Below are 26,585 nucleotides of genomic sequence, written 5' to 3'. Positions count from 1 at the left end.
CGCAACGGAACGATTCCAAAATCATCTTTATGAGTCAAACATATTTTCTGTCTAAATAGTAATGGCTAGCAGATGTAGGCCTACACTAGAAGCATACTAGAATGCCCTGCCTACAGCATGGTTTCTTCTAATTTGTATTTTGCCTTTTTTTGCTAAGGCCTATCCTTTGATGGAAAATATGAATTACTGTCTTGGTTACTTCATTTCAAATGCATTCATGACAAACTATGGAAAACTATTGAAAACTTCAGAGGTTATTGTTACAAAGAAATTAAACAATTATTCGTAGACACTGACATTATCACAATCACATTAACACCACATAGAGTGTTACATTGTTGAAGCATTTTTTCTCATTTAGTTTTTTACATGCAATTTTGGCAAATATCACACTGCCATGGCTTAATTTGACACCACATCAATATAGAGGAAGTATAATTACAGGGGTAATTATTCACATTACGTTTACACAAATTACCATGACAAAGAGGAACGGAATAAGAAAACGTCAGCATAGTGTAGAAGCGTGTTTAATGGTGAAACACTGCCGCGAAGTGGATATTGAGGGCCAGTGCAGGATCCCAATTGCTGGATCATGATGACCATTGTTATTTTATCATTTTCACTATTCTGCTATTAAAAGATGTACTAATATGTCCTGTCCTCATATGGCCTCATACGGTTTAGTCATTACGAGATATAAACCCACTTCGCGAGAGCAGATGTTTTGCTCACATTCTAATGTTTCCTGTTGATGAAAACATCTCTTCAAACAATGCTGCTGAATTCATGCAATTTCCGAATAAAGACTAATGACCCACTTAATCATAGAAGCAGGTTAATACATTTCTCCATTGTAACTCAATATCTGTTTTTTCATTGGCTAATTGCATCAATAATAGATATTCATCATTCATGAGCAGCAACTGCTTTCTATGCATCCACAAGCAAAGGACAGGCTTTCAGCAGCCCTCTCCGGTCTCTGAAGGACGTGGTAAGGGGCCTTCAACAGGAGACCAGGGGAAACCAAGACAGGTCGGGTCTACAATGTCGAGGAGCACTGAGAAAGGTCTGAGATCTTCAACTGGCTAAACCAAAATGTTCAGTTGGTCCCAACTGTTGAAGCCCGACCCTACTCTTGTGTTGTATTTAGACTGCAGGGAAGCATTTGTAGTTGGTTTGGTTCAGATTTATTGAAAGTGTTATCCTCTGTATCCAGAAGATCAGAAAAACAAGTTTAATCAGAGAGTGGGAAGCGTAAAGTCCTACTTGGAAAGATGGCACAAATCAGTCCATGCTACAACAGATGTGCATTGACGCATTTATATGTCAGGTCACAGGTGTTATGTGGATATGGATGTGGTTAGGGTGCTGAACTCCCTTTTAAAGGCCCTGTCTTTATTGAGGCTTCATCCACCTTACACACAGAGTACGTTCCATGCATCTTGTGCTGTAGAATCTATAAAACGTAATACATGACTGGAGTCTAACGCATGTTGTCCTTTGGAAGTTACTCGAACGACATTACACAATCGCCACTAGGTAGCGCCAGATATACATTTCTCTCGATTCCATTCTCTCATCGCGTAGTTGCTTTATTGTGGAAATGTGACACGTTATCTTAGGTATGGTAGCTGCAACATATGAGTATTATTAATTATATAGACTGATTCCAGTGTGGTCTTGTTTGGTCCTGAGCACGTTGAGAATACAATTGTTATCTGTATTTCCCCTAGATGTTTGCTTTTCTCCAATTCAAACACATCACAATTTGCAGCTTCAGTGACATTGGTTGTCATTTCCAAGAAAAGCCTAATTTAATCCAAGACTTACTAATACCTACCACTGCTTTTCTCCTTTGTAACCCAATGCTTGTTCTATGGCTAATTAGATTACTCATTGAACATGCTCTCTCTCTCTCTCTCTCTCTCTCTCTCTCTCTCTCTCTCTCTCTCTCTCTCTCTCTCTCTCTCTCTCTCTCTCTCTCTCTCTCTCTCTCTCTCTCTCTCTCTCTCTCTCTCTCTCTCAACTCAGCCATACAGAAGCAGCAGCATCTGCCGTCTGTTTAAGGTTCAAATTACATATGGTCACCTTGCATAGGTTACACAATCAGTACTGATGATAATAACATGTGGGATGTCCCCTACCCTTACCCAGATGCTTCCTGTAAAAACAATGCGGAGGGCTCTCGGTTCCTTTTGTTAGTACGGAGCAAAGGGAACAGAAATACGTTTCATACTGAATTTTAAATGGTAGTGTACAAGATATCATTGTTGTCAAATGGTCTTACACAACGAAACATCAAGCCTCCCAAAGGAGAGGTAGATGTCTCACAGGCAAGTGCAACAAACTTTTCAACTTCTAGTCTCAGAGGCTAGGCAAGCATACATAAATTCCTACTTACAATTCAGAGAAATATCATTGTGTCTCTCCCTTTCTGTCTTATTTGCAGGGAGGGAATGAATAGATTCCGAAACGTGGGGGCCTCCAAGCATACAATTTATATTTTACTCTATAAAAAACGACAAACAGTGATAAACTCTCAGTTGTTAATGGGATTTCCAAGGGAGGGGTAATAGAATGATCAATCCTGCAGACACCATGTTTGGTATTGGAGCCCATGAGTCTTTGACTAAATGACTCCATAAAGGAACTGTGTGTGTGTGTGTGTGTGTGTGTGTGTGTGTGTGTGTGTGTGTGTGTGTGTGTGTGTGTGTGTGTGTGTGTGTGTGTGTGTGTGTGTGTGTGTTTGTCTGTGTCTGTGTGTGTGGGGGGGGGGGGGGTTGGGTTGTGTGTGTGTGTGCGCGTGCGTGCGTGTGTGTGCGTGCGTGCGTGCGTGCGTGCGTGCGTGCGTGCGTGCGTGCGTGCGTGCGTGCGTGCGTGCGTGCGTGTTTGTCTGTGTCTGTGTCTGTGTGTGTGGGGGGGGGGGGTTGGGTTGTGTATGTGTGTGCGCGTGCGTGTGTGTGGGAGATGGAGGGCGGGGATGCACCTGTCGCCTGTGTGACGTATGGTCGCCTTGGCGGCATAAGAATTGAGCAGTACTCATATTTCTCTGTGGTATCGTGTGCTCACAACAACCTGGGATTGCGTACTTGATGTCGTCACATGGCTCAACTTCATTTTAAAAAGGGACGATTATATTGTTGCGATTTTTCGTGATTTCCCAGGGCTCTGCATAATCATGTTAGAAGTGCCCATGTGACCAGGACAGGGATTATAATGAGACCAGAATAATTGCAAATTGCAGACAGTGTACTTACAATGGGGAGACGCGAGGTCACGGCCATCCAATGGGCTATTAGTTGGCGTATCTCGGTAACCATATTCATTTAAGGTTCCTGCCTCTATTCTTTGTGCAGATGTTTAATTATTGACTTCCTCTCTACCGCCGGCTTATGCTACTGCTGTTAGTGTGTTGCAGACCATACCCTATATCCAATCCTGACAAGGAACCCAGCGGTGAGGTTTACAATACGGCAGTTTCTTCTTTTGCAGACTGTCTGTAATGCTATTGTGAAGATAGGGTAGATTTCACTTATAGTGGCAACACACACACACACACACACACACACACACACACACACACACACACACACACACACACACACACACACACACACACACACACACACACACACACACACACACACAGTCACACACACAATCTTTATCGCAGTCTTGCTCTGCTCAATAACAACATGATTGTGTGGGACTACAAAGAATATAGAATGGAAAATATGAATCCTGAAGTGGCAGATGGTAACCAATCAATAGGAAGGAAGAATTTGAGGGTAAACCTGGGCAAGATGGAAGTGGGGGTCAGAGACAGGGAACTGTGGAGGACCATTTGTGGGTTGGAGACAGAGGACTGGCAGGGAGGGTGAGAACAGGATGAAGGTGAATACACATCGATGAACTAAATCAAACTAAAACAGGGACAGAGGTGGGGGACTGGCAGGAAGGGGCATGAGGACAGGGGAGAGGGGCCATCAACTAACAGTGGGGGGTGTGGCCCAGCCCAGGCCTTTTGGTGGTTGTTGGGCTGTCAGACAAGGGAACATTTGATGCTAATGAAAACTCCCCAGTTGCTCTGTTGATCAATTGTTTTAAGAACAAAGGGGGGTTAGAGATAGAGCAGGATGAAGGGGGAAATTATTTATCAGCTAAAACTGGGGGTCAGATGAAGGGATCCGGCAGGGAGGGAAGTGAGGGCAGGGGAAAGTTGTCCTCAACTAACAGTGGGCTGCAGAGACAAGGATCTGTCAGGGAGGGGGAAAATGCATGAAACCACATCTCACTGTCTGATAATTAGTACAATCAACAACAGCAAGAGGGACCGGAAGTGCTTGGGGAGGGCAGACATTACGATGGGCCAGAAGGAACATGGATGGCCAGGAGGGGGGGCGGGGGGAATTTGGGCGGATGAACTGGACATGCTGAATGTTCCCTCCGATGTGAAGGCAGCCCACCTCACCGCTGACGTCCCTCTGTTTGGCTCTGAGCAACGGATGTATTGGGCATCATAAAAATGCATAGATGATTTTGGACTCACAAGAATAGCAAACCATTATAATTATACAAACATTATAATGTTTGTTTAATATTGTATACAATTAGGGTCAGGGTTACTTTATTATATTATATTAGTTATTTTTAAGAGACATCGATGGGATGCTACCACTGTTAGGTGCCACAGGGCTTGTTTCTGCCTCTGGTACTGGATATGAGAGTGGGCGGGGCCTAAACCTAGCCGGTATCCAATGGCATGGCCCGATACTGGGACAAGTGGCGCACTACACGCCACTACGTCAACGTAGCGGATCTAAGACAAAAAGGAAATCTGGGATGTAGCGGGCTCCAACATGCCCCAGTCCCTTAAGTTACCATACAATATCATACTTGGGATGACAAGCTTTCCTACGGCCTCGGTAACCGCAATTTACTATTGAGGCCAGTCAACCGCAGCGTTGAGCAACGCAATCACGCTCTTTATTTATTCAAGAGAAGATGGCGGAGTTCTCGCCTGTGTTGTCTTTGCGGGATGGAGGGGGACGATTCGGGCAGCCTATCTTTCCCAGATCCAGGTCGGGTTCCGAGTCAGATAGCGAACTGTCCCAGAGCCTGGCTCGAACAAAGATCCGCTCGTACGGGAGCACGGCCAGCGTCGCAGCGTCTCTGGGAGAGAAATTCATAGAGCATCGGGTTTCCGACAGTGATACACTGCAAGGGATTGCCCTCAAATACGGAGTAACGGTAAGATTGCAATATGAAATACGAAAAATCGTTTTGTGAGGTACATGAAACATGAAAGAAACAATGATGTGCCTTCCAGCCAGTCCAAGCCATCCCACATTGTTCTCTCTCCGCTTGTCACGTTTTCTAAGAATAGCATTCGTTCCAGAATGTTTACACATACATGCTTAAGATAATGGCTGAGCGCTATGATCATTGACTAGGCTATATTGAGTTATCTTGTGGGTACATTAGCAAACATTAACGGAAGCATCAAGTTAAACATCAGGCCGTGGGACTAGACTAGTCCACTTGTGTATGGATCCGTTTAGCATGGCTTGTTCTTTATTGAAGGGTGGGGAACCAGTTAACCAGAATAAAACCTGGCGCATACAGGACATTCCAGTTTAGACGGAAGAGATCAGTCTTGTCTTGCACAACGCTTTGTCCAACAAACACAGACACACATCCTTATCAAACTTTTTTTTAAATTAAAATACCTTGTTATTTTGCATGTCCATGTTTTGTATGTTAGAATGAATGCATGTCAAAAGTTGAGGAAAACTCCCACATCCATCACCTTACACTGCAGAACCATAACCACAAATTCCTTTTTCGTCTAAGACCTTCTGCCAACTGGGCAAGGTCATAAACTGAAACGAAACTACAAACAGGAGCACTTCAATGTAGCCTCTGAGTGCGGGAGCTCAACTCTTTCAGTACACTTTTAACCTCAGGTACCAATTGCGCGAGTCCTGACAAGTCAAAGAAAGAACGCTTGGGTCCTACAAACAGGCAAGAAACGTCCATTAGCCTTATTGCACCACTTTGCAAATCACCTCGGCCATGACTAAAGACTTAGTTATGGTTCCACGTCGACACAACTCAAGGGGGTTTACTGTCCCCTTACGTCCTTGCGGACCCTCGTTGCGTCCACCGCAAGGGCCTGACGTGCGCCTCCCAAAAATTGTAACCTTGGCGTTGCGTTGACGACGTGGAACCGTAAGCGAGCCTCTACACCTCTCCGACATGTGTTTCAGACGGAGCAGATCAAACGGGCCAACAAGCTGTTCGGCAACGACTGCATCTTCCTGCGGGCCAGCCTCAGCATCCCCGTCCTGTCGGAGAGGCGCTACCAGTTCAACGGCCTGTACCCGGAGTCCCCTGACGGCGAGCCCGGGTCGCTGCCCCGCGGCGGGGACGCGCCCCGCGGGACGGAGAGCGTGGGGGAGGGGGGCCCCTCGCCGGCCCCGTCGCCGCCGCCGTCGGCGGACCCCGGCCCCCCGCCCCGGCCCCAGCCTGAGGAGCTGTCGGCCAAAGACTTCTTACACAGACTGGACTTGCAGATCAAACAGTCGAAGCAGGCGGCGCGCAGGCTGAAGGAGGAGGAGGACAGGTAGAGACACTCGGCCGGCGGCAGCCGTCGGCCGCCGCCGCCGCCGCTCTGGGAGGTGCAGGCCCACACGGAGAGGGAAACACGGGCGGAACCAGGGAGGAACCAGGGAGGAACCAGGGCAGAACCAGGGAGGAACCAGGGCAGAACCAGGGAGGAACCAGGGCAGAGTCAGGGCAGAGTCAAGGCAGAACCAGGGAAGAACCAGGGCGAAACCTCTGGTTCATAAGTCGCCTTTGTATACTAGATCTGTGTGTGACGGAGCGGCAGCAGATGTGTTGACCTCCCTCCCGATCCTTTGACATCGCTCTAAGATCGCTCCAAGGCAAGCCGATGCAGACCTTTGGCTTAGCAGTTGGGAGTGTATGTCTTCAGATGTGGCTGCTTGTTCAAGCCCTCTGCGCAAAGGCAAACGGCCTCGGTCATTTGGCTGAACGGTTGGAGTGTTGGTCTTCCCAAGGGGTTGCCGTTTCCCCGCTGTGTGTGTGTGTTGCAAGATAGTCCCCGCTGCGTCAGAGAACCGCTGTGAATACTTAGATTCTTTATTGAAGGTTCATGCCATCGAGGTTAGGGTTATCTGCTAACACTGTTGTACGGTGTGTATACGTGACGAATTTGTGACCCTGGTACAGCTGCTCCCCATCTAGCTGTAGGCTCCCGGTTAGGGTCATGGAGATAAGGCTACGGTGTTCAGCGTGCTGCTGGGTCACCCGCGTTGTGTCTGTGTAGGGGGTTCAGGAGAGCTGTGTTTCTGCGACCAAACAGTCCGGCTGTGTATCATTCTGCCCTGCCCTGTGACTTTGTGACATCAGAAGTGGGAGGGTCCACCTAGATGGATGCCGGCTAGATCAGTCCACCAACCAGCCTGACCAGCGGGCTGTAGCCACTGGTAGGCTTATCTATCCCAGCATACGGAAGTCAGGATATTGTGATGTCAGAGGTCACACGCACACCTGGTGGTAAAATAGTCCCCCTTTAAGCTTTTAGAGGGTATGACATGCCACCGACTCAAAATAGGTGTTGAAATGTCGCGGCCGCCGGGAGAATAGGATACCACTCCTTCCCTGTGGCAAAAAAATCTGATGACAAAAGAGGATCAAGGGAATGGAAGATAGTTTCAGTGAATCCATCCTGGCGGTTGTGTCCACGTGCTGAGTGGTGCATGCGTCGAGGTATGTGGAGGGAGGCGTGGAGGAGGGTGCATGTGCAGACGAGCGTGGTCCTTCTCTCGATCCTTTCCTACGCTGAGATCCCGGCAGCCTGTCTGGAATGCGCAGACTCAGTGGGAGAGCCGGTCGGCCAGGCCCAGGGAGGGACAGAGGAGCACTCATTGGTTGGAGCTCATGCTGCTGCCGCTGCAGTCACGGGCCCTTGACAAGCTTGTTAGTTGTGTGTGTCAAATACGAAGGACTGTTGTTTATTTTTGGCGCGTTAAGAAGATTGTTAATGTTATGGTGAATGCAGTTTCGAAAATGAACGTCCCTATTAGAATGCTCAATGGAATACGGCGTTTCACAACATTGTGTTTTTCGCCCATTGATCAACACCCATAACAATGTATATGGCTTCCCACACATCTATATTATTCCATTATGTGCCCTGCAGTGTAATAATACACTGCAGGGATTACCGCAGAAAATGTGTTGGTTAAGGTAAATGGTCCACCCTTTTACAGGTGGACCATTTATTCCTATTTTGCCATGTAGCCTGATCTATACACAGAGAGTGATTATTTGTATATAATATTTGCAATAAAAAAAGGGGGGGGGGGTGTATTTAAGGCGACTGGCGTGAGGAAGCCTTCTAAGCGGCAAAGTGCTGTGGGAAACACTGCACTGTAATAAATGGCCTAACCAGGGCTACAGTGTGTTTTCCGAAAGGCCGTACACAGAAACTCTGCTTGTTGTCGACCTCAGAGTAAAATGACCTTTGAAAAACCGGCTAATGATTGTATTCATCATGATGGCTATATGTGGAGCGGAAACCACTTCAGAATACTTGAAAACCGCTTCCCCTCTTCCTCCCTCTCTCTCTTCTAGACATGCCGAGCCACATTTATCTCACTTCCCTCATTGCCTTCTTAAATACAAGAAGCTGCTGTTGTATTCACTACGCAGGATGAAGTGTACAATTTAATGTATTGTATCATTCATTGAATAGTTGCATCATGTTAATTATGCATTACAGCAGTCGGTATGTAAAAGAAATGCTGCCCTCAGTAGGCAAAAAAAGAAAGTATTAGTGTTTATGTTCTGTAGTTTGAATGAGAAGACAAATGTGATCATATGCTTGTTCCGTTAACTGTTTATTTATATATAAACAACAAAGGCCCCGTGGCCTCTGAAAGGCCTACTCTTACCTTTTTACATTTATTTGTCAGAGTTAAAGCTTTAAAGCTAATTCCATCATCTCCCTGAGCACATCATGATCATGGATCATCGAAGCGTGTCTGTGACTCGCACATGAATCACAGTATTACAGTGCACACTTCAGCCTGTTCTGTCTCTAGGATTTAATGAAGCATGAGAACCGAAAAAACAAATTGAAGACCTGATTTGGCCTGTGTGTCTCATAGATTGTGTGAGGTTTATGTTTGAGCATATGAGCATATGGACGAGGGAAGACGCATTCCCCAACTGGATGTTGAACGTTGGCACATTGGTGCTCTGTTTACTGGTTTAATTAGTTTGCACCAATTCAAGAGAAAGCTGAACTAGATAGAAACTCGATGAGCAGGAGTGAAAGTATAACCTGTTTGTGCGTGCAGCCATGACGTTAGCACCATGGGTTCCTTTGGTTTCATATCTGGTAGGGCTGAACGATTCGGGGAAATACTCTAAGATTATTTCGACCAATATGCGATTTAGTATGCGATTTTTCTGTTTAAAGTTCCATATGTTCTGTATTATTCTCTATAGTTTCACAAACACAATATTGGAACTAGTCAACATATAAACGGCTCTTTCCTTTAGGCCCGGCCTATGTGTTGAGATGAAGTAATGCATGAATTGATATAACATCGCTTACATTAATCGTTCAGCCCTAATATCTGTTGTTGTTTTTCAGGGACAGCGAGGAGGACTTTACCGTCACCACGACGGCATACCAGGAGATCTAAAGGACACGGAAATGTAGAGGGACACTCGTTTACCTGAAGCCTTGTTGTGGACATAAGCTCGTACACTATCTCTCTCTCTCTCTCTCGCTCCCTCTCTCCGCAAAAACTCATACTGAGAGATAGAGAACATGTTTGCCTATTGTTTCTTTCCCTGTTTTCTTTTACCAGAGCAGTTTGAACCCCTATGTCATCTCGCCTTTTTATTTATTGATGTTGCGCTGATATATATTCCCTGATATTGTCATTGTTGTTTTCTTTGCGTTGAGGTTGTTTTTAAGTCATACAGAGAGGAGTTGTTACAAAATCATCATCACAGTGCACCACAAACCCATGCACGCGCACAAACGTGTGCACACACGCAGGCCCGGTTTTAAGTAATGCCAGCAGGATTAGTTTGATAGGCAAACAGCTTCTTAACCTGTAAATCCCCTCCTAGAATAGAGTCCGTACCAATGTAAACATAAGAGCTATATTCTTGAAATGGTTTTCTGTTTACTTTCTCTCTCTGAGTACCCAACAAAAGCTGAAGCCTTTTAAATATATATTTTTTCTCTTGTTTTGTCTGGTTTGCCTGAAAGTCTTATCTATGTGGAAACAGAAGGGACTAAACAACAATGGGGCTCGTTTTTGAAGCGTGAATGTAATATTTAAGTGAGTGGAATACATTTTCCGAATCAATGTTTTACTTTGTTGAATTTGAGTGAATAAATATTTACACCAAATTATATGGGTATTCTGTATTATGAACGGCTGCTTGTATGTAAGTTGACTGGGTGTTTAAGTTTTACCAGAACCAACACGTGTAAAGAAAAGGCAATGTTTTAATTCCTTGTACAAGTTAGTTAAAATATCACAATTATTTACAGTTAAAAATATTTTTTTCAATGCAAAATGTCAGATGTACTGACACGTGCAGAGGAAAATGGCCGACATCACCCCCTAGTGGGCATGATACAGATTACAGCAGAAAGAATATGGGACGTAGAATGGACAGTTGATGATACTGAACAAATATATTTTTGGTGAAGACAAAAGCAAGAATATATTAAGATTGTACATATACACTGGAAAGCAAAAAGACAATTCTAAGACAGGAAAAATTAATTGACTACCCTTTCCCGTTTTTAGTCAAATGTATTGCAAAAAAAAATTGTGAGAAAGCTACAGCATACCAATAATCAATTAAATCCTTCCATGGGTCTATCTCTGGTGCTTGGACGTGTGAAAGGGTGACAAAATAATTTCTTTCAATTTCTAGGCCATAAGGTTAAGGATTAATCAACCTTATTAATGAAAATCATAATCTGTTATGTCGCTGATAATCATTTAAATAGTATTGCGTTCCTCATATTGATTAATTTGAAGGAAACCCATAGGCATATAAATATTTTTGAGCATTTTTAATTCAAAAACAAAAGGATCAAGGTAAAAATATACTAATTGTCACTGGAAAGGCTGGAACAAATTACTGATACTCAAGCTATTCGGGCCTATTCATCTCAGAGGCTTGCTAGGGTGACGGGTAGAGGGAGGCTGTGTGTGTGCGCACGCACGCGCGTGTGTGTTTGTGTGTGTGTGCCGAGGCGGGGGGGAGATGCAGTTACAGACTACTGTAAATTCTCTTTATGGTCTCTCCTTCTTCCTTTGCGATGATGCCCTTGTCGATGTAGTCATCCACCTGCTGGTCCATGAAGTCCTTCAGCTTGGACAGGTCGTAGTCTGGGGTGGGAACACACAACAACACACAACCGCTGAGTTAGGCTCGCCTGGACCAAGATGAGGCCTGAGTGGATTATAGATATGCAGTGGCCTTTAAACAGGTCCTGGCACTAAGGACCAATCACAAAGGCCTAACCAACCATAACGTGGAACAAATGTACTGTACTGAAGGAATTGGGTTAGAATTGATAAATGGTAATGGACTGCATTCATATAGCGCTTTTATCCAAAGCGCTTTACAGCTCGTCGGGAGCAGTTAGGGTTGAGGTGCCTTGCTCAGGGACACCTTGACACTCTGCACGGATGAGCCGGGGATCGAACTAGCAACAAACTAGCTCTACCTCCTGAGCTACTGCCGCTATTGATGCGTGTCTGTTTGGTGGCGTAAACTACACAGGCATACTCTCGGGTTTCTACAAGCTTGTAGAAGTGCTTGCATTGACGAACATAAAGTTCCTTTCCTTGAAACGGCCGGCCTTAAACCAGCCCTTCAGAGCGCGTGTTGTAGCATTAATAATAACAACTTATCTAATTCACTTCAACTAGCTAAAAGCAAGAGGAATCGGGGAGTCCAGGTCGAGTATAGATGGAGAGTTTATTGCCACCCGCAAACGAGGGACAACAAAGCCGAATGGTATCCTCGAATACACACTACCGAATGAATCCCGGACAGCTCCTTATATCCCCGAATTTTACACAATACAAAGTTGGACTTTCATCAAATATAGAATTTCCCATCAGGGTCATACTGTGTGGATGTCAGCATTCTCTTATGTCTTCTGAGTCCCAATGTGACCTTAGAACATATATTATCCTTATACAAACAGAGATGATGCACACGTGTGAATGTAAGCATTGTCTTCAGAGAGTACATCATAATGGGAGTAGACTGGACTCTCTGACTGATGTGCCACATGGCCTATCAGATGGGAATGAACTGGACCTACTCACTGGTGTCACATGGCACACAACATCTAGGCTAAAGGTGATCAGCTCTTCTCCACCAATAAAGTATATATATGATATGTAGGCCTAATAATAATCATATTTTAACATAGAATGTAAGGTTAATTTCTACCACGCGCGCTGCTTACGACGGGCCTCTGCGAGCTAAATGGGTGGGTTCCACTCGGGCTGCCGGGTCCTTTGTCAGGCTGCAGCGGTCAGACATGCTATCAAGTAGCGCAGAGCACCCTGAATAATCGATCGTCCCCTTGCCCGCGCGTACGCTCACACAACCACACACACACACACACACACACACACACACACACACACACACACACACAAACACGAAGCCTATAGGACAGTCGAAGAAGGCAGTCTGACAAAATGTCCACCAATTAAATGACAACTCTCTGGTGGTAAAATGTGACAGTTGTTGAGCGGGCCAGAGTGTTTCATCAAACTGATCCCTACTTGGAGTCAACACACAAACTGCACATGGTGTGTGATGTTCCTCTACAGAGGCAGGCTGTCAGCACAGCGCTCCCCTCAGTCTGGGTCTGACACCAGGCCAGCAGACCGGGAGGGCTGCTCCAACCCCCATCTGCTGCTCTCACTAATCTAGGAGCTTTAGAGAAGGGTGCACACACACACACACACACACACAGTGGAGGCCCCTGTGTCTAGTGGAGGCCCCTGTGTCTAGTGGAGGCCCCTGTGTCTCGCCATACTTTTCTGTCGAGGATGTTGAAGACGTCTACATAATTGGGATTATGTACAGGATTCCTGCTGTTTGTGGGTTCCTGTTCTATCGCAAAGCTAGTAAGGCGATGGCAGCATATTCGACTATTGAGAAGCTGCCAGTCATTGTTGGATTGTACCGGGCTGCCGACACACTGCCGCCTACTGGACTCCCCCCCCCCCTCTCCGTCCCTCGTTACAGTACAGTGCGCCGTGAGTGATGCGATGCGCCCGCTGGCTGCGTCCTCCCCCCGGGGTCTGAGCTGTGACACCTCCCCTCCCCAACTCCCTTCCCCCCTCCCACATGTCTTTGTGATGTTTTTGATATGTTGCTTATGTGCTGAGGTGTTTTTTGCTAATCCCTACACTGTGCCCCCTCCCCCCCCCCCCCCCCCCCTTAGAGGAGCATAGTTTAGGTATTCACTTTTTCCCTCATTACCCTCCTGTTTAGCTTTTTACTTTCTTTTCTAAAGAGGGCAGCATGTTTCTTGTCAAACAAGCGCCTGACAGTCTCTCCGTCCTGTCTCCCCACACTGTTTTTTATGTTTCTTGGACGGAATGTAACTGGTCATTTCGTTGCTCTGTAACATGTGCAATGACAACAAATAAAATCCTATCCTATCCTATCCTATCCTACACACACACACACACACACACACACACACACACACACGCACACACACACACACACACAAAACCACACACACACAGAACAACACACAACCACACCACAGACACATATTTGAAGACACACACACACACACAAACAAACAACCACACCACACATACATGTGTGCGCTGCACACACACGCACAATCCCACACACAGACATATGTGCGCCACATCCACAGTACACACACACACAAACACACACACGCACACTCAGACCCACACAAATAGTACACACATCAATGCACACCCACCAACACACACAAGCTTACAAAACGGGGACATTAGCACGACATAGACCAACACCCACTCACACATACGTGCGCACAGGCAGAGCTTAGCGAGGTTGTCCTCACAGAGAAGCACAATCAGAGGCAACGCAATGCATGCTGGGGCTGCCCCTCTGTTTCTAGGACTATGTTATCAGGGGGGCCAGCTCCCAGTCTGCCCAGGCTGGCCAGTGTTCCACGGGAGCGTGGGGGAGGGGGGGGGGGGGGGGGGGGTAGAGAGAGGGTATAGTGGTGAGAGGGAGAGGACCGGGGGGGGGGGGGGATTGAGGAAGAAGAAGAGAAAGAAATACCGAATACCGGCCTAAATAAGATTAAATGTGCTCCAAGGTACGGGCGAACGGTGTGTACTCGCTGGGGACCTTGAATATCTCAGCTTAGGCAATTTTTGGAGGTTTTAAGCACTTTCAAAGGACTTGCTGAGAAGGAGAAAATATAAATCCAATATTGCCAATGTGTATCAAATAGTTACACTTTGTAACGATTACATTTAGTTAGCGTGTGTATATTTGCTTATGTGTGTGTATGTGTGTGAGTGGGGGGTTATTGTGTGTGGGTGCATGCATATGTGTGTATCTGTGCATCTTTTGAGCCTTCCATGCTGCACCGAGACACCATTATTTGTTGGTCTTTTGTTGACCACAGAGAACTGACAATCGCACAATCAGGCAGGACTCTCTTCGCCCACTCCACACACTGCACACCAGAATGCTAATAATGTGGCCTGGGTAAAGAGTGGATTGGGATACACACACTCTCACTCACTCTCTCTCTCTCTCTCTCTCTCTCTCTCTCTCTCTCTCTCTCTCTCTCTCTCTCTCTCTCTCTCTCTCTCTCTCTCTCTCTCTCTCTCTCTCTCTCTCTCTCTCTCTCTCTCTCTCTCTCTCTCTCTCTCTCTCTCACTCCCTCTCCCACTCTCTCTCTCTCCCTCTCCACAGGCCTCTGTTCGCCTCCCATTATATGTTTTCCTTCCCAGAGAAGAGCGGCAGATCGGCAGACATTAAGATGACTGACCACGCCTCTGCGAGCGCTCTGAGGTCGTCTGAGGGTACGTGAAACGTCTGTCTCTCGTTCACTAACGGGGGTGATTCACCAACCGACACCCCGTGCTTCTCATTCATGCTCGGAACGGACAACCAATCAGCCGTGGACAGTGGGGGGGCTGGCTGTGGCGGGGGAGCTGTCCTGCTGCGGGACCGCCCGCCTGCGGGGACGGTGACCCGGACAGCCTGGGCTCATCAACCATTTAGAACCCCCAGTTCATTAGCCTCTGGCTGGGGCTTTGAGCCTATTCTGGAGGAGAGCCACACACTCACCGACACAACACACACACATGCACACACGCACACACACAGCGGGCTGCCACCCTGCTGACTGCCGAGTCAATCAGCGTGTGTGTGTGCGTGCGTGCGCGCGCGTGCGTGTGTGTGTGTTTGTGCGAGGGCCTAATGCCATGGAGCAATGCGTGGGTTGTACTCTAACTGTAAACCGCCCAATCATTGTCGTCGGTGATAGAATTGCTTACAGGCATATACAAACAGCCACGCGTGTGTGTGCGCACACAAACACACAAATACATACAAATAATATCAGGGGAGCGAGAGGGTAGTTGCATTTTTAATGGCCCCTGTGGTTCGCTGCCATTTAAACGCTAATGATCATCCTGGTGAAATACTGGGAATAACCCACGCACACACACACACACACACACACACTCAGTGGTTATCAATTTATCTACACCACTTCCCTAAGGATGTGAAGGAAATCACAGAAGGCCGTCATAGATGGTTATTATAAACACGACCATCCACACACACACACACACACACACACACACACACACACACACACACACACACACACACACACACACACACACACACACACACACACACACACACACACACACACACACCCGGACCAAACGAGACAGGAGGGCTTCACACAGCTTAGACAGGTGGAGGGGAGCGGCCTTTATCTGGCAACAGGACCACCGTTTCAAAGTAAGCATCAAAGCTCATCCATATTCATGACATGATACGCAGACACACAATCTCATCCCAAAACGAAATCCAAGACCAAACGTCTCTGATTGAGGCATTACTTTGGACCGGTGTCGGCCCCCCACACACACATGCACACACACAAAAACACACAACCAAACCACACCCACATACAGTATGCGCACACACACAAACACACATAACCAGACGACACACATATGTGTGCAAACACATGCACGCACACACACACACACACAACCCCAAACACTGACATAAATGTGCCTCACATGCATACACAAACACACACTCATACCCGCACAAATACACACATTAGCACATACACCTTCTGGTGAAACATATGCCTCAGTCATATTTTGGCCAAATTGTGTTATCTTACCTAACTCTACCCTCCTAACACTGCTGATTCACTGTGCCTCATTGGCTGTATCCTAAGCCAATTAGAGTGCTTTTTACATTATTATTTATTATTATCAATACATTTTATTATTTTATTATTTATTATTATTATCATAATTATTTTTACTCTGATGGCATGTTGACCAACTCCTTTTTCCGAACAAAAAAGGCAATATTCTCAAATTAATTCCACATTTTGGGTGATTACCTTGCAGCCAACAGGACTGGACTCTAGCAGGACACATTTCTGTTTCTTTATTTTGTTGAACGATAACGAAGATCATCTCATGTACCCCCGCTCATGTGTCTCACCTTCGTTGCCTTCCTCCTTGTTGTGTTTCTTCAGCCATTCGATGTTCTTGCGGATGGCCTCCAGGTACGTCTCTGACTTCCCAGGCTGGCCTATAGCAGAGAGAACCCCATCATTATTAATTAATTATAATCTAAATACATTCTTATCCCGGACAGCAGTTCTTGTGTTCATACAATCCGCTCTCTTTCAGAATAATCCTGACCCCCCCGTTAGGCTGCTGAAAATGGATTTAATGGATTTAGAATATAACCGAATAACATTATGTATTAACTGTCAAATGTATTAACCAAGTCAATTTGGAAGACACCATATTGACGGAGCACAGTGAAGTGCTTATAAAATGTGAACATCTTCTGGATCTTATATCACCGAGTCTGTCTTGACTCAGAACAGCAGAGCACACACTCACACATCAGTGCTCAGCTCTGACGACATCTTTGCGCTCAGCGTCTAAATTAAACTGATAAAGACGCGAGTAAACCACTTCCTTGTGGAACGTTGATACATTTTAGGGCTTATTAAAGCATGAACTTTCCACGCCAATTGTTAGCTTAGGGACGGATAACGGATAATATAATACAGTACAATAACCATCTAATACGGCCTCCGGTGATTTCCTTCCTATCCTTAGGGAAGTGGTATAGATAAACTGATAATCACTGAGCGTGCGTGTGTGGGTGTGTGTGTGCGTGCGTGCGTACGTGCATAAGTGTGTTTGTGTGTGTGTGCATTTGCATGTTACATGCTACATACATACTTTACTAGACCGGCTTAAAGCTGCTCTATTCCCTGATCAAATATCAAAATGTATGAGCTGAGATGGTATCGTGTCATCGTACGTTTTGAAAAAGAAAATATCAGCAAAATGTGACAATAAACACAATAACAACGCAAGCACTAACGATCCTAATGAATGAGTCATTCTTCTAACGAGGCCCATCTTTGAGCTTATGTGAAGGTGTGAAATGTATGTTAAAAAATGAATGAATCAAACAACAACAAAAGTCCCATTCTGTCTAACGCCTGGGCAACAAGGGTTGTGTGTGACGGTGTGATGTAGTAGTAGCATGAGTAACAGTAGTAACAGTGGCAGCAGCAGCAGTAGTAGTAGCAGTAGGAGTAGGGGACTGACTGATCTCAGTGGGTGGCTGCTCCCCTTTGGTTGAGTCCTTCAGGTTCTCATACTCCTTCATCATCCTGGCCGCCTCCTGCTTGGTGTTGTCATCGTCGTCCGGGAGCTGGCCTGAGACAGAGGAGAGGCACCCACAGATATCCATTCACTCACAGCATGCCATTATCTCCTTGCATTCAGTGTTGGAAGGGGCCGAGGTTTGACTGGTTGTTACACTGCTACATATTACCTCTGGCACAGCTATGATTACATGTTTAGTTCATACAGATGTACATTTTCTTTGATGCAGATGTAAATATTATTTGATACAGTTTCTTTCTTTCGCTATTGCTGAGGGGTTTATTTAGAATAGAATAGAATAAAATAGAATTCTTTATTGTATATATTTATACAAACAAAATCCATCCCTCAATCCATCCATTCTTCCATCCATCCATCCTTCCATCCTTCCATCCTTCCTTCCATCCATCCTTCCATCCTTCCATCCTTCCTTCCATCCTTCCATCCTTCCATCCATCCATCCTTCCATCCTTCCATCCTTCCATCCATCCATCCATCCATCCATCCATCCATCCTTCCTTCCATCCATCCATCCTTCCTTCCATCCATCCATCCATCCATCTAATTATACATTGACTGATGTGAACAGATGGAAATCACTCAGTCCAGGTGTTGGCTCAGCCGTGGCTAAAAGCCTCTGGTCTTTACAGAGTGTACCCTCTGACGTACCTAGCCCTGTCGTCGGCCACAATGGGTCACTAATGGGCCCTGCTAATGGTATTTACCGAGTCATGATGCCGTTCTACACACCGTACAAACATAATGGACAATGCGTTTGTGCATTGAAGCAGGCAGGGTCGGTATCCTAACTCTGTGACAACACAATATAAATGCTTTACTTACATATACGTCGTCTCTCTCACAGCTGTATTCGCAAAGTCTACCTTTAAACCGTATTTCTGCCTTAATTGTATCCTATTTTTCTCTGTTTCTGTTTCATTCTAGGTGTTTTGTGGGGCTTGTTTCCGCACGTCGGTAGGTCTCGCGTGCCGTGTTTGGGATCTATTTACCAGCGAGCGCGGCGAAGTCCGGATTGCCCAGAGCCTTGCCTAGCTTGTTCTTCGTCTGCAGGGCAATCATGGCATCCAGGTTCTCTGAGTGGGGGGGGAAACAAACCAACACAGCGGGGTGAGTCAGCCGGCTGGCTGCAGTTTATTAAACCAACAGAGCCGTGAAAGCAGCCTGGTCATTCTGAAGCCCCATTTCCTTTCATTTTTAGACGGTGATTACGAACAGAGAGGGAAATGTGTGTCATCTAAATCGGGCCAATAGGAGGACTGTTTGGATGACACAGGCTAAACGAGCTGTGACTTTCACACTCTCTATTTCCACTAGCTCCATTTGATATTGTTTCTTATGCCTTTCTCCATTGTAACCCAATTCTTCTTCTGTGGCTAATTAGATGACTTAATGACCATTCTCTCTCTCTCTCTCTCTCTCTCTCTCTCTCTCTCTCTCTCTCTCTCTCTCTCTCTCTCTCTCTCTCTCTCTCGCTCCCCCCTCTCGCTCCCCCTCTCTCTCTCTGGGTTAGCTAACCATCGTTCTCTAGGACTACGGGAGCACTTCCACCCCCGCTCTCTGTTCTTCCATCCCCACTATCAGCCTCCTGCCCCCCAACAGGACACAAACAACTCCCCCCCCCCCCCCCCCCCTCCCCCCCCCCCCCCCCCCCCCCCACCCCCATCTCGTGAACCTTATCTCTGAAAGGCAGATTATCTGTGATTGACAGCTTTTGGTGTGACATTTGTGTAGTCAGATGATTCACTCCACAACACCCTGGTAGTCAGAAGGGCAGGGGGGGAGGGGAGGCTGACAACAGCTGGTTGCTAGGCAACGGCATAACACTATCAGCTCATCTCTGTGCAACGAGCTATAGAAGTACCGAGGTGCCGAATAAAAACGCACGATGTGTCAAAGTGTCGCCGACGTCGTGGGGCATAAGGCTGTGTGTCTATTGACGTGTGTCCGTGTGTCAGTCTGTGTCTAGGGGCTGCAGGGTTTTCCAACCAGCAGACATAAATCAAGGGAGCGTCAGCGGTAATGTGTCAGTCGGCGATCCCTCTGCAGCTGCAGGGGAAGCCTGGCTATTGATTGGTGCCGGGGGCCGACGCATCAGCCAACAGGTGTCTGTGTGCTGGGTCAGCATCATTTGCTCATTAATGGTTTTTAAAATATGTATTGTAAAATGAGCTTTTGAATGTTGATTCTGCGATGTGAAATAGTTTGACTGTGAAACACCGAAATGGTTCCTCTTTGTTAGCATTGTTTTTTTTTTGGTTTATGATATTGACTAGCTTGTTCCAATATTCTGTATGGATCCTTCCCAATGCTCTTATCATAAACACGGCATGATTAAAAAAGAATAATCAAATCTTGGCTCTCTCCAACCGACACTTGCACCTTCACGTCCGAAACGGTGTAATGCGATGGACAAAGTGAAGCTCCAGGGAAACGCCGCCAGGGACTGAGAGAGAGCACGGCCAGCGCAGATGACACGCGGCAGACCTTTCAGTGGTCGGCCGTAAAGCCGGTTGGCCATAAAGTCTGCTTCGTTATGGGAGTTCCCTGACCCTAATCTGGCCTCTAAGCGGCCTTACCGCACCACTGTCTGCGCTCATGAGATACATTATCTCGGCTGCTGGCCCACACCGGGTAACACATCAAGCACAGAGCGATCTGTCAAACTGGTGCAAACTGGTGTAAACTGTTGCAAACTGGTACCCTAATGCACTCTGGGTACTCTGCGTACTAATGGATGTGGTGTAAGATCCTCTGCGGTTACTCATAAAAAAAGACAACATAAAACACATCTCAGATCAGGTCGTTTGGTGCGAGTCCAGCGCTTATCGGCGTTAGAGGCAGCAGATAGTATTCTGGGATTTGATAATGCAACCACATTTCCCCCTAATATTTTGAAGTAAGGCAGTAGATGAAGCTGACGGCATGGGATTAGAACCTACAAAGGTGAACCCCCCCCCCCCCCCCCCCCAAACATGCAGACCAGGGTTTTTAAAACCACCAGAAGGGACGGCCAGCCTCCTCCTCTCCTTACCCAGGTAGGAGACTCCCTCCTCGGGCGTGATGGTGCCGTACTTCACCATCATCTTCACAAAGTCGATGAGCGTCTTCATGATGGTGATCAGCGTCTCCCTCTCCTGGGCGTCCTGGTCTGAGGAAGCAAGACCACCAGAGCGTCGGTGAGTCAGGGCAACATCATCACCAGCGATGGGTTTTTATTGTCGATAAAGCTGACAATTTCCCTTTTTTTTCCCGCGATCAGTCAACAAATAGTCTGGAAAGCAAATGCCCTCACAAATAATTCCAAAATGACTGCGTGTGTGTGCTTGCTTTATCAGACAAGCAGCCAAGTAGAACCAAACTAATCCTTTTGTAATCATCCATGAACCAAATATTTGAATTGTACTGCACCTGCAAAGGTTTGTTATTTGTACTTGATGAATGACGTAAACCATGAATCGATCGTCACAATTATTTCGGAGAATTCATTCATTTTCTGTCAAACGACTAATTGATAAGTCAACCAACTAATGGTTGCAGCCCTGGTGTCGATCGATGCACGCGGCGGAACAGGTCCATAGGAAGGCCGGGGCCCATCCCCAGGTTAGGGAACCAGGGAACAGCCGGAGGGACTTCACCCCATGTTTTCTATCAGGGACGGAGCAGGATCGGAAAGACCTCATTTGCTTTTCATGTGTGGAGGTGGAGTGTTCCTCTATGGGTGTGTGTTTGTGTGTGTGTGTGTGTGTGTGTGTTTGTGTGTGTGTGTGTGTGTGGGTGCTTTACATTCATATTTATGGCTCTGAAAATATGCTTTTTTTTGTCATAGGTGGAACAATATATCTCGGTCGGTACAGTAAGGTGGTTCATAGAACCAAGTGCAAAGCTCTAACAGTCAGCAACAAAGATAGCTAGGATAAGACGCTACATAACTAAGTACTATATCTGAATACCACACACAATAAGTGCGTACTTTAAGTGCCAGGACATATAACATACGATAAGTAGGAGAGAGGGCGGGGTGGCTATGCAGAGTCCTGTTATTGTGCATATCGGAATTGATCAATGTGTGTATGTCTACAATTTCATGTGTGTGTGTGTGTGTGTGTGTGCATATATATATATATATATATATATATATATATAGATATATATATATATATATATATATATATATATACACCCACACACACACAGCGATATTGTGTATGAATATATTAAGGCTGTTAAAATTAGCGTGATACTAACGCGTTAACGCAATCTGATTTTAATTTGATTAATGCATTAACGCATTAAAGCACGTTCTCTCTATTTATTTTTATTATAATTCTTTGAAAGGTTTTGCCCACAGAATGTCTACAATCATATCAGAATTCATGTTTTGGTGTGTGTCGTGAGTGCGAGCGTGCACGCATTCATCGAAGTTGAATCATCGATGTGTGTATACGTGCATAGTTGTGTCTGTATGTCGGTTTGTGTGTGTATGTGAGTGTGTGCGTGTGTTTGTGTGAGTGTGTGCGTATCGATTTGTGCGGATGAGTGTGTGTGGGCAGGGCCCGGGAGCGTGCTTCCTGTGAGAGGGTGAAACAGGGCGGAACGACGGAGAGCAGGCATAAAGCAGCTGGAAGCCATCCTTGAATCATGCTTCAGCCCCGCATCGCCATGACAACAACCGCTCTATACTAGTTCGGACCTGATCCCGAGGGCTGAGGGGTGGGGGAGGGCACTCGTTCATGGACACACACGTCATATGTAGCAGAGGTCTTACGTGAGGTCTGATATGGGGTCTGAATGAACTGAGTTGAAATGACGTTGCTTCATTCAGGTGTGTGAAATGAACTCTTACTCTGAGTGTGTGTGTTAATGCTATACATCTGCTGTGCTTCTACACTTGTGTCCAGCCTGTGTCCGGTAGTGCGCATACCTGTGTGTCTGTGTGTGTGTCTGCGTGTTTGCTTGTGCGTGTGGCTATCTATTGTGTCTAGCAGTGCGCATTCTTGTCCGTGCGCGTGTGTGTGTGTGTGTGTGTGCGTGTTCGTGTTCACTTGTGGGTTCGGTGGCTACCTGAGTCCAGGCTCTTCAGCAGGCGGTAGAAGTTGGGGAAGTACTGTAGGTCCTGTAGGCTGTCCTCCGGCCTCACCTCGTTGCCATCCCCCTCCTCCCCCCGCTCCTCCTCCTCCCGCTCCCAGCTGTCCCCCGCCGCCGCCGCCGTCGCGTCTCCCCCCAGCTCCTCGTCCTCGTCCCCGGCCTCCGGGTCTTCCTCGTCCTTGTCGCTCGCCGCCTCCGTGTCGTCACCCTGTCGGTCCATGTTGTAGCTCCGCCGGATGGACTCGTCCTGGGAACAGTGATCGACACCATCGTCATCGTCGTCTTCTTCATCACCGTCTTCCTCATGGCTTCCCGAGCCCCGATAGACACGATCCGCTGACGTTGATGCAAGACCTAGTCTAGACCTAATCTCTGCTACACAAGACCTAGCCTAGCCCTTATCTCTTATAAACAATACCTAGCCGCCTAGCCCTTATCTCTTGTAAACAATACCTAGCCGCCTAGCCCTTATCTCTTGTAAACAATACCTAGCCGCCTAGCCCTTATCTCTTATAAACAATACCTAGCCTAGCCCTTATCTCTTATAAACAATACCTAGCCTAGCCCTTATCTCTTATAAACAATACCTAGCCTAGCCCTTATCTCTTATAAACAATACCTAGCCGCCTAGCCCTTATCTCTTGTAAACAATACCTAGCCTAGCCCTTATCTCTTATAAACCATACCTAGCCTAGCCTAGCCCATATCTCTTATCGACAAACACATATGGACACATATGTCAGTTTGTGTTGAGGCAAATGGAGAGGAGAGGAGCTCGCCGTGAGTCACTGAATCAGTTTGCATTACCGTCGTTTCATTTATCATAATTATTATGATTATCATCCTCGTTGCGATCGTCTTCACTCCCCCATCATCATCATCATCATGGTACGACCCGTCCTGTTATCACCACTACTGTCCTCGTTGTGTTGGGGTCCTACCGTTGCCTGGCTCTGGTCCGTCAGCTCTCCTTTGGCCGCTGGGTAGTCTCCTTCAAGGTCCTCAATCTCGTTGTTCTTGGCGTTCTTGGTGATGAGATCCTGCAAGGTCTCGGCCACCTGGTACTCTAGGGTCTCGGCCTGGCTCTCAGTGATCTACGCAGTGACAGAGAGAGAGAGAGAGAGAGAGAGAGAGAGAGAGAGAGAGAGAGAGAGAGAGAGAGAGAGAGAGAGAGAGAGAGAGAGCGAGAGAAGAGATAGCGAGAGAAGAGATAGCGAGAGCGAGAGAGAGAGCGAGCAAGAGAGAGAGAGCGAGGGAGACAAAAAGAGAGAGGGAGACAAAAAGAGAGAGGGAGAAACAACCTCAAATGATCTGTGTTGAAAAGCCTCTTTTGTGGGTGACTCATTAATGACTAATGTTTCCAATTTGAGGACATACATAATTTAGAATATAAATAAAACACATCTAAAGACACAAAGACTGAAAACACAAGTCAGACTTTAATGTTTCTACTTTGGGCTATGTGCTTCCGGCTTCTATCCACGGTTCCCTGGCTTCGTGTGGCCCCTCACGGGGGGGCCTGTGCCCTACGATGAACGTGGCGTTAGGAACATAGGTACTGGGGACATGAGGCGAGAGCTCCCAGGAGGGACCACCCACCAGCCCCAGCTTGAGCAGTTTGGAGACGATCCGGTCGAACACGCCTCTGTCATGCTCCTCATAGATCTTGGTGGCGATCTTCTGCACGATGTCCTCCGCTGTCAGCGGGGTGCCGTCCACCTGGCGGAAACTCTCAGGGTCATCTGGAACCAGGCACGCGCACATTGGATCGGTTAAGTACTTTATATTGTATATATATATACAATTGGTTGGATGTCTGAGTCTGAGTCTCTCTCCCTCTCTGTCTCTCTCTCTGTTTGTCTCTCTCTGTCTCTGTGTCTCTCTCTGTCTCTGTGTCTCTCTCTCTCTCTCTCTCTCTCTCTCTCTCTCTCTCTCTCTCTCTCTCTCTCTCTCTCTCTCTCTGTCTGTCTGTCTGTCTGTCTGTCTGATGTGTTTTTAATCTGCCTCTGGATTCAAGGCCAAGCCTACTGCATGTAGTGGTAATCCCCTGCCCCAATTGTTTGGAACACAGATCCGTTGGCTACTAATGATTAGTACTAATCTCTGCGCTTCCCTTTCTTCAGGATGTTTATACAACAGGGCCTGAGATTTAATGTGCTGTGAAAGCAACAATCTGTGTTATTGTATACCACGGTAGGATTAGATATATATGAGGCCAAAAAATAAATGTATGTGGAGCCAAATTAAGACTCAGCACAAAATATAGAGTTGTCGTTAGAACGTGAGCCAACAGGTTGACAACGAGGACTGAAGCGCTCAGCCATTTTGCATCTGAGTCACACACGCATCCACAAGCAGACAGACACACAAACACACACACACACACATACATAAACACACAGACACACACACAAACTCTCTCACACACACACACACACACACACACACACACACACACACACACACACACACACACACACAAACAGAAACACACAGACGCACACGCAAACTCAGACACACACACACAAACAGAAACACACAGAGGTACACACAAACACACTCACACACACACACAAACACAAACAAACAGAAACACACAGACGCACACACATACTCCCACACACACACACCCACAAACAAACAGAAACACACAGAGGTACACACAAACATAGACACACTCACAGGCACACATAGACACACACACAAACATACAGACACACACAAAACTCATAACACAAACATACAGGCCCACACTAACCCACTCATACGCAAACATACACACACACACAAGCACACACACGCACATACACGCACACACACACACACACACACACACACACACACACACACACACACACACACACACACACACACACACACACACACACACACACACACACACACACACACACACACACACACACACACACACACACTCACCACACATTCGCTACACTATCCCTACTACACAGCGCGCTCTGCTAGAACAGAGCCCCGGTCACTTCTCCTCAGGAAGAGGAGAGGAGAGGAGTTTGTGGGCAGGGAGGACGGTTTAATTTAAGACACAACAATGGGAGGGAACGCCTCCGTATTGGCAGAAGATCCGGTCCTGTTCTCTATGCAGTCCTGGCTGAGAACATTGTGGCACGTGATTCACCAACAACCACAGCCATGTAACGAGTGCTGGCTATGGATCCAACCATTTGGGGTATTTCTTTCTTAGACTTTTATCTCTTTCGTACCTTCTTTCCCTCACAGTCTATTTTTCTCCTTCATTGTGTGGATGGATAGATGGATGGATGGATGGATGGATGGATGGATGGATGGATGGATGGATGGATGGATGGATGGATGGATGGATGGATGGATGGATGGATGGATGGATGGATGGACGGACGGATGGATGGATGGATGGATGTGTTGTTTCTTTGCTTTTGAACCTCAGGCCTA

The 26,585-nt window shown here is 46.6% G+C and overlaps 2 protein-coding genes across 3 annotated transcripts; one reads left to right on the top strand and one right to left on the bottom strand.

Annotated features, from left to right (window-relative positions):
- Positions 1-4,770: 4,770 nt before the first annotated feature.
- On the top strand, positions 4,771-10,465 carry lysmd2 (LysM, putative peptidoglycan-binding, domain containing 2). Its single transcript, XM_060070974.1, has 3 exons — positions 4,771-5,253; positions 6,273-6,628; positions 9,692-10,465. Exons 1-3 carry the CDS (start codon positions 5,008-5,010, stop codon positions 9,741-9,743), a joined length of 654 nt encoding a protein of 217 aa, XP_059926957.1. The 5' UTR covers positions 4,771-5,007; the 3' UTR covers positions 9,744-10,465.
- An 81-nt stretch (positions 10,466-10,546) lies between these two features.
- scg3 (secretogranin III) lies at positions 10,547-24,917 on the bottom strand. Of its 2 annotated transcripts, XM_060070973.1 has the most exons (9): positions 24,735-24,917; positions 24,077-24,229; positions 23,112-23,382; positions 21,082-21,198; positions 19,040-19,123; positions 17,970-18,080; positions 16,837-16,926; positions 11,338-11,462; positions 10,547-11,284 (listed from the first exon to the last, which is right to left on the bottom strand). In XM_060070973.1, exons 1-8 carry the CDS (start codon positions 24,897-24,899, stop codon positions 11,344-11,346), a joined length of 1,110 nt encoding a protein of 369 aa, XP_059926956.1. In that variant the 5' UTR covers positions 24,900-24,917; the 3' UTR covers positions 10,547-11,284; positions 11,338-11,343. The 2 variants fall into 2 exon arrangements, with proteins under 2 accessions (XP_059926956.1, XP_059926955.1); XM_060070972.1 differs by having other exon boundaries at positions 10,547-11,462.
- Positions 24,918-26,585: the final 1,668 nt, after the last annotated feature.

The sequence above is a fragment of the Gadus macrocephalus genome, chromosome 14, assembly GCF_031168955.1.
Source record: "Gadus macrocephalus chromosome 14, ASM3116895v1".
NCBI classification, from domain to species: domain Eukaryota; kingdom Metazoa; phylum Chordata; class Actinopteri; order Gadiformes; family Gadidae; genus Gadus; species Gadus macrocephalus.
This window is presented reverse-complemented; position numbering and strand designations above follow the sequence as displayed.

What these genes read in the sequence shown, in the direction of transcription:
- lysmd2 (XM_060070974.1), top strand. Translation starts at nt 5,008, where the DNA reads ATGGCGGAGTTCTCGCCTGTGTTGTCTTTGCGGGATGGAGGGGGACGA. An exon ending in CCCTCAAATACGGAGTAACG is followed by an intron (nt 5,254 to 6,272) that starts GTAAGATTGCAA and finishes CATGTGTTTCAG; the next exon opens with ACGGAGCAGATCAAACGGGC. An exon ending in CTGAAGGAGGAGGAGGACAG is followed by an intron (nt 6,629 to 9,691) that starts GTAGAGACACTC and finishes GTTGTTTTTCAG; the next exon opens with GGACAGCGAGGAGGACTTTA.
- scg3 (XM_060070972.1), bottom strand. Translation starts at nt 24,899, where the DNA reads ATGTGCGCGTGCCTGGTTCCAGATGACCCTGAGAGTTTCCGCCAGGTG. An exon ending in AACTGCTCAAGCTGGGGCTG is followed by an intron (nt 24,230 to 24,734) that starts GTGGGTGGTCCC and finishes GTCACTGCGTAG; the next exon opens with ATCACTGAGAGCCAGGCCGA. An exon ending in CGGACCAGAGCCAGGCAACG is followed by an intron (nt 23,383 to 24,076) that starts GTAGGACCCCAA and finishes CACTGTTCCCAG; the next exon opens with GACGAGTCCATCCGGCGGAG.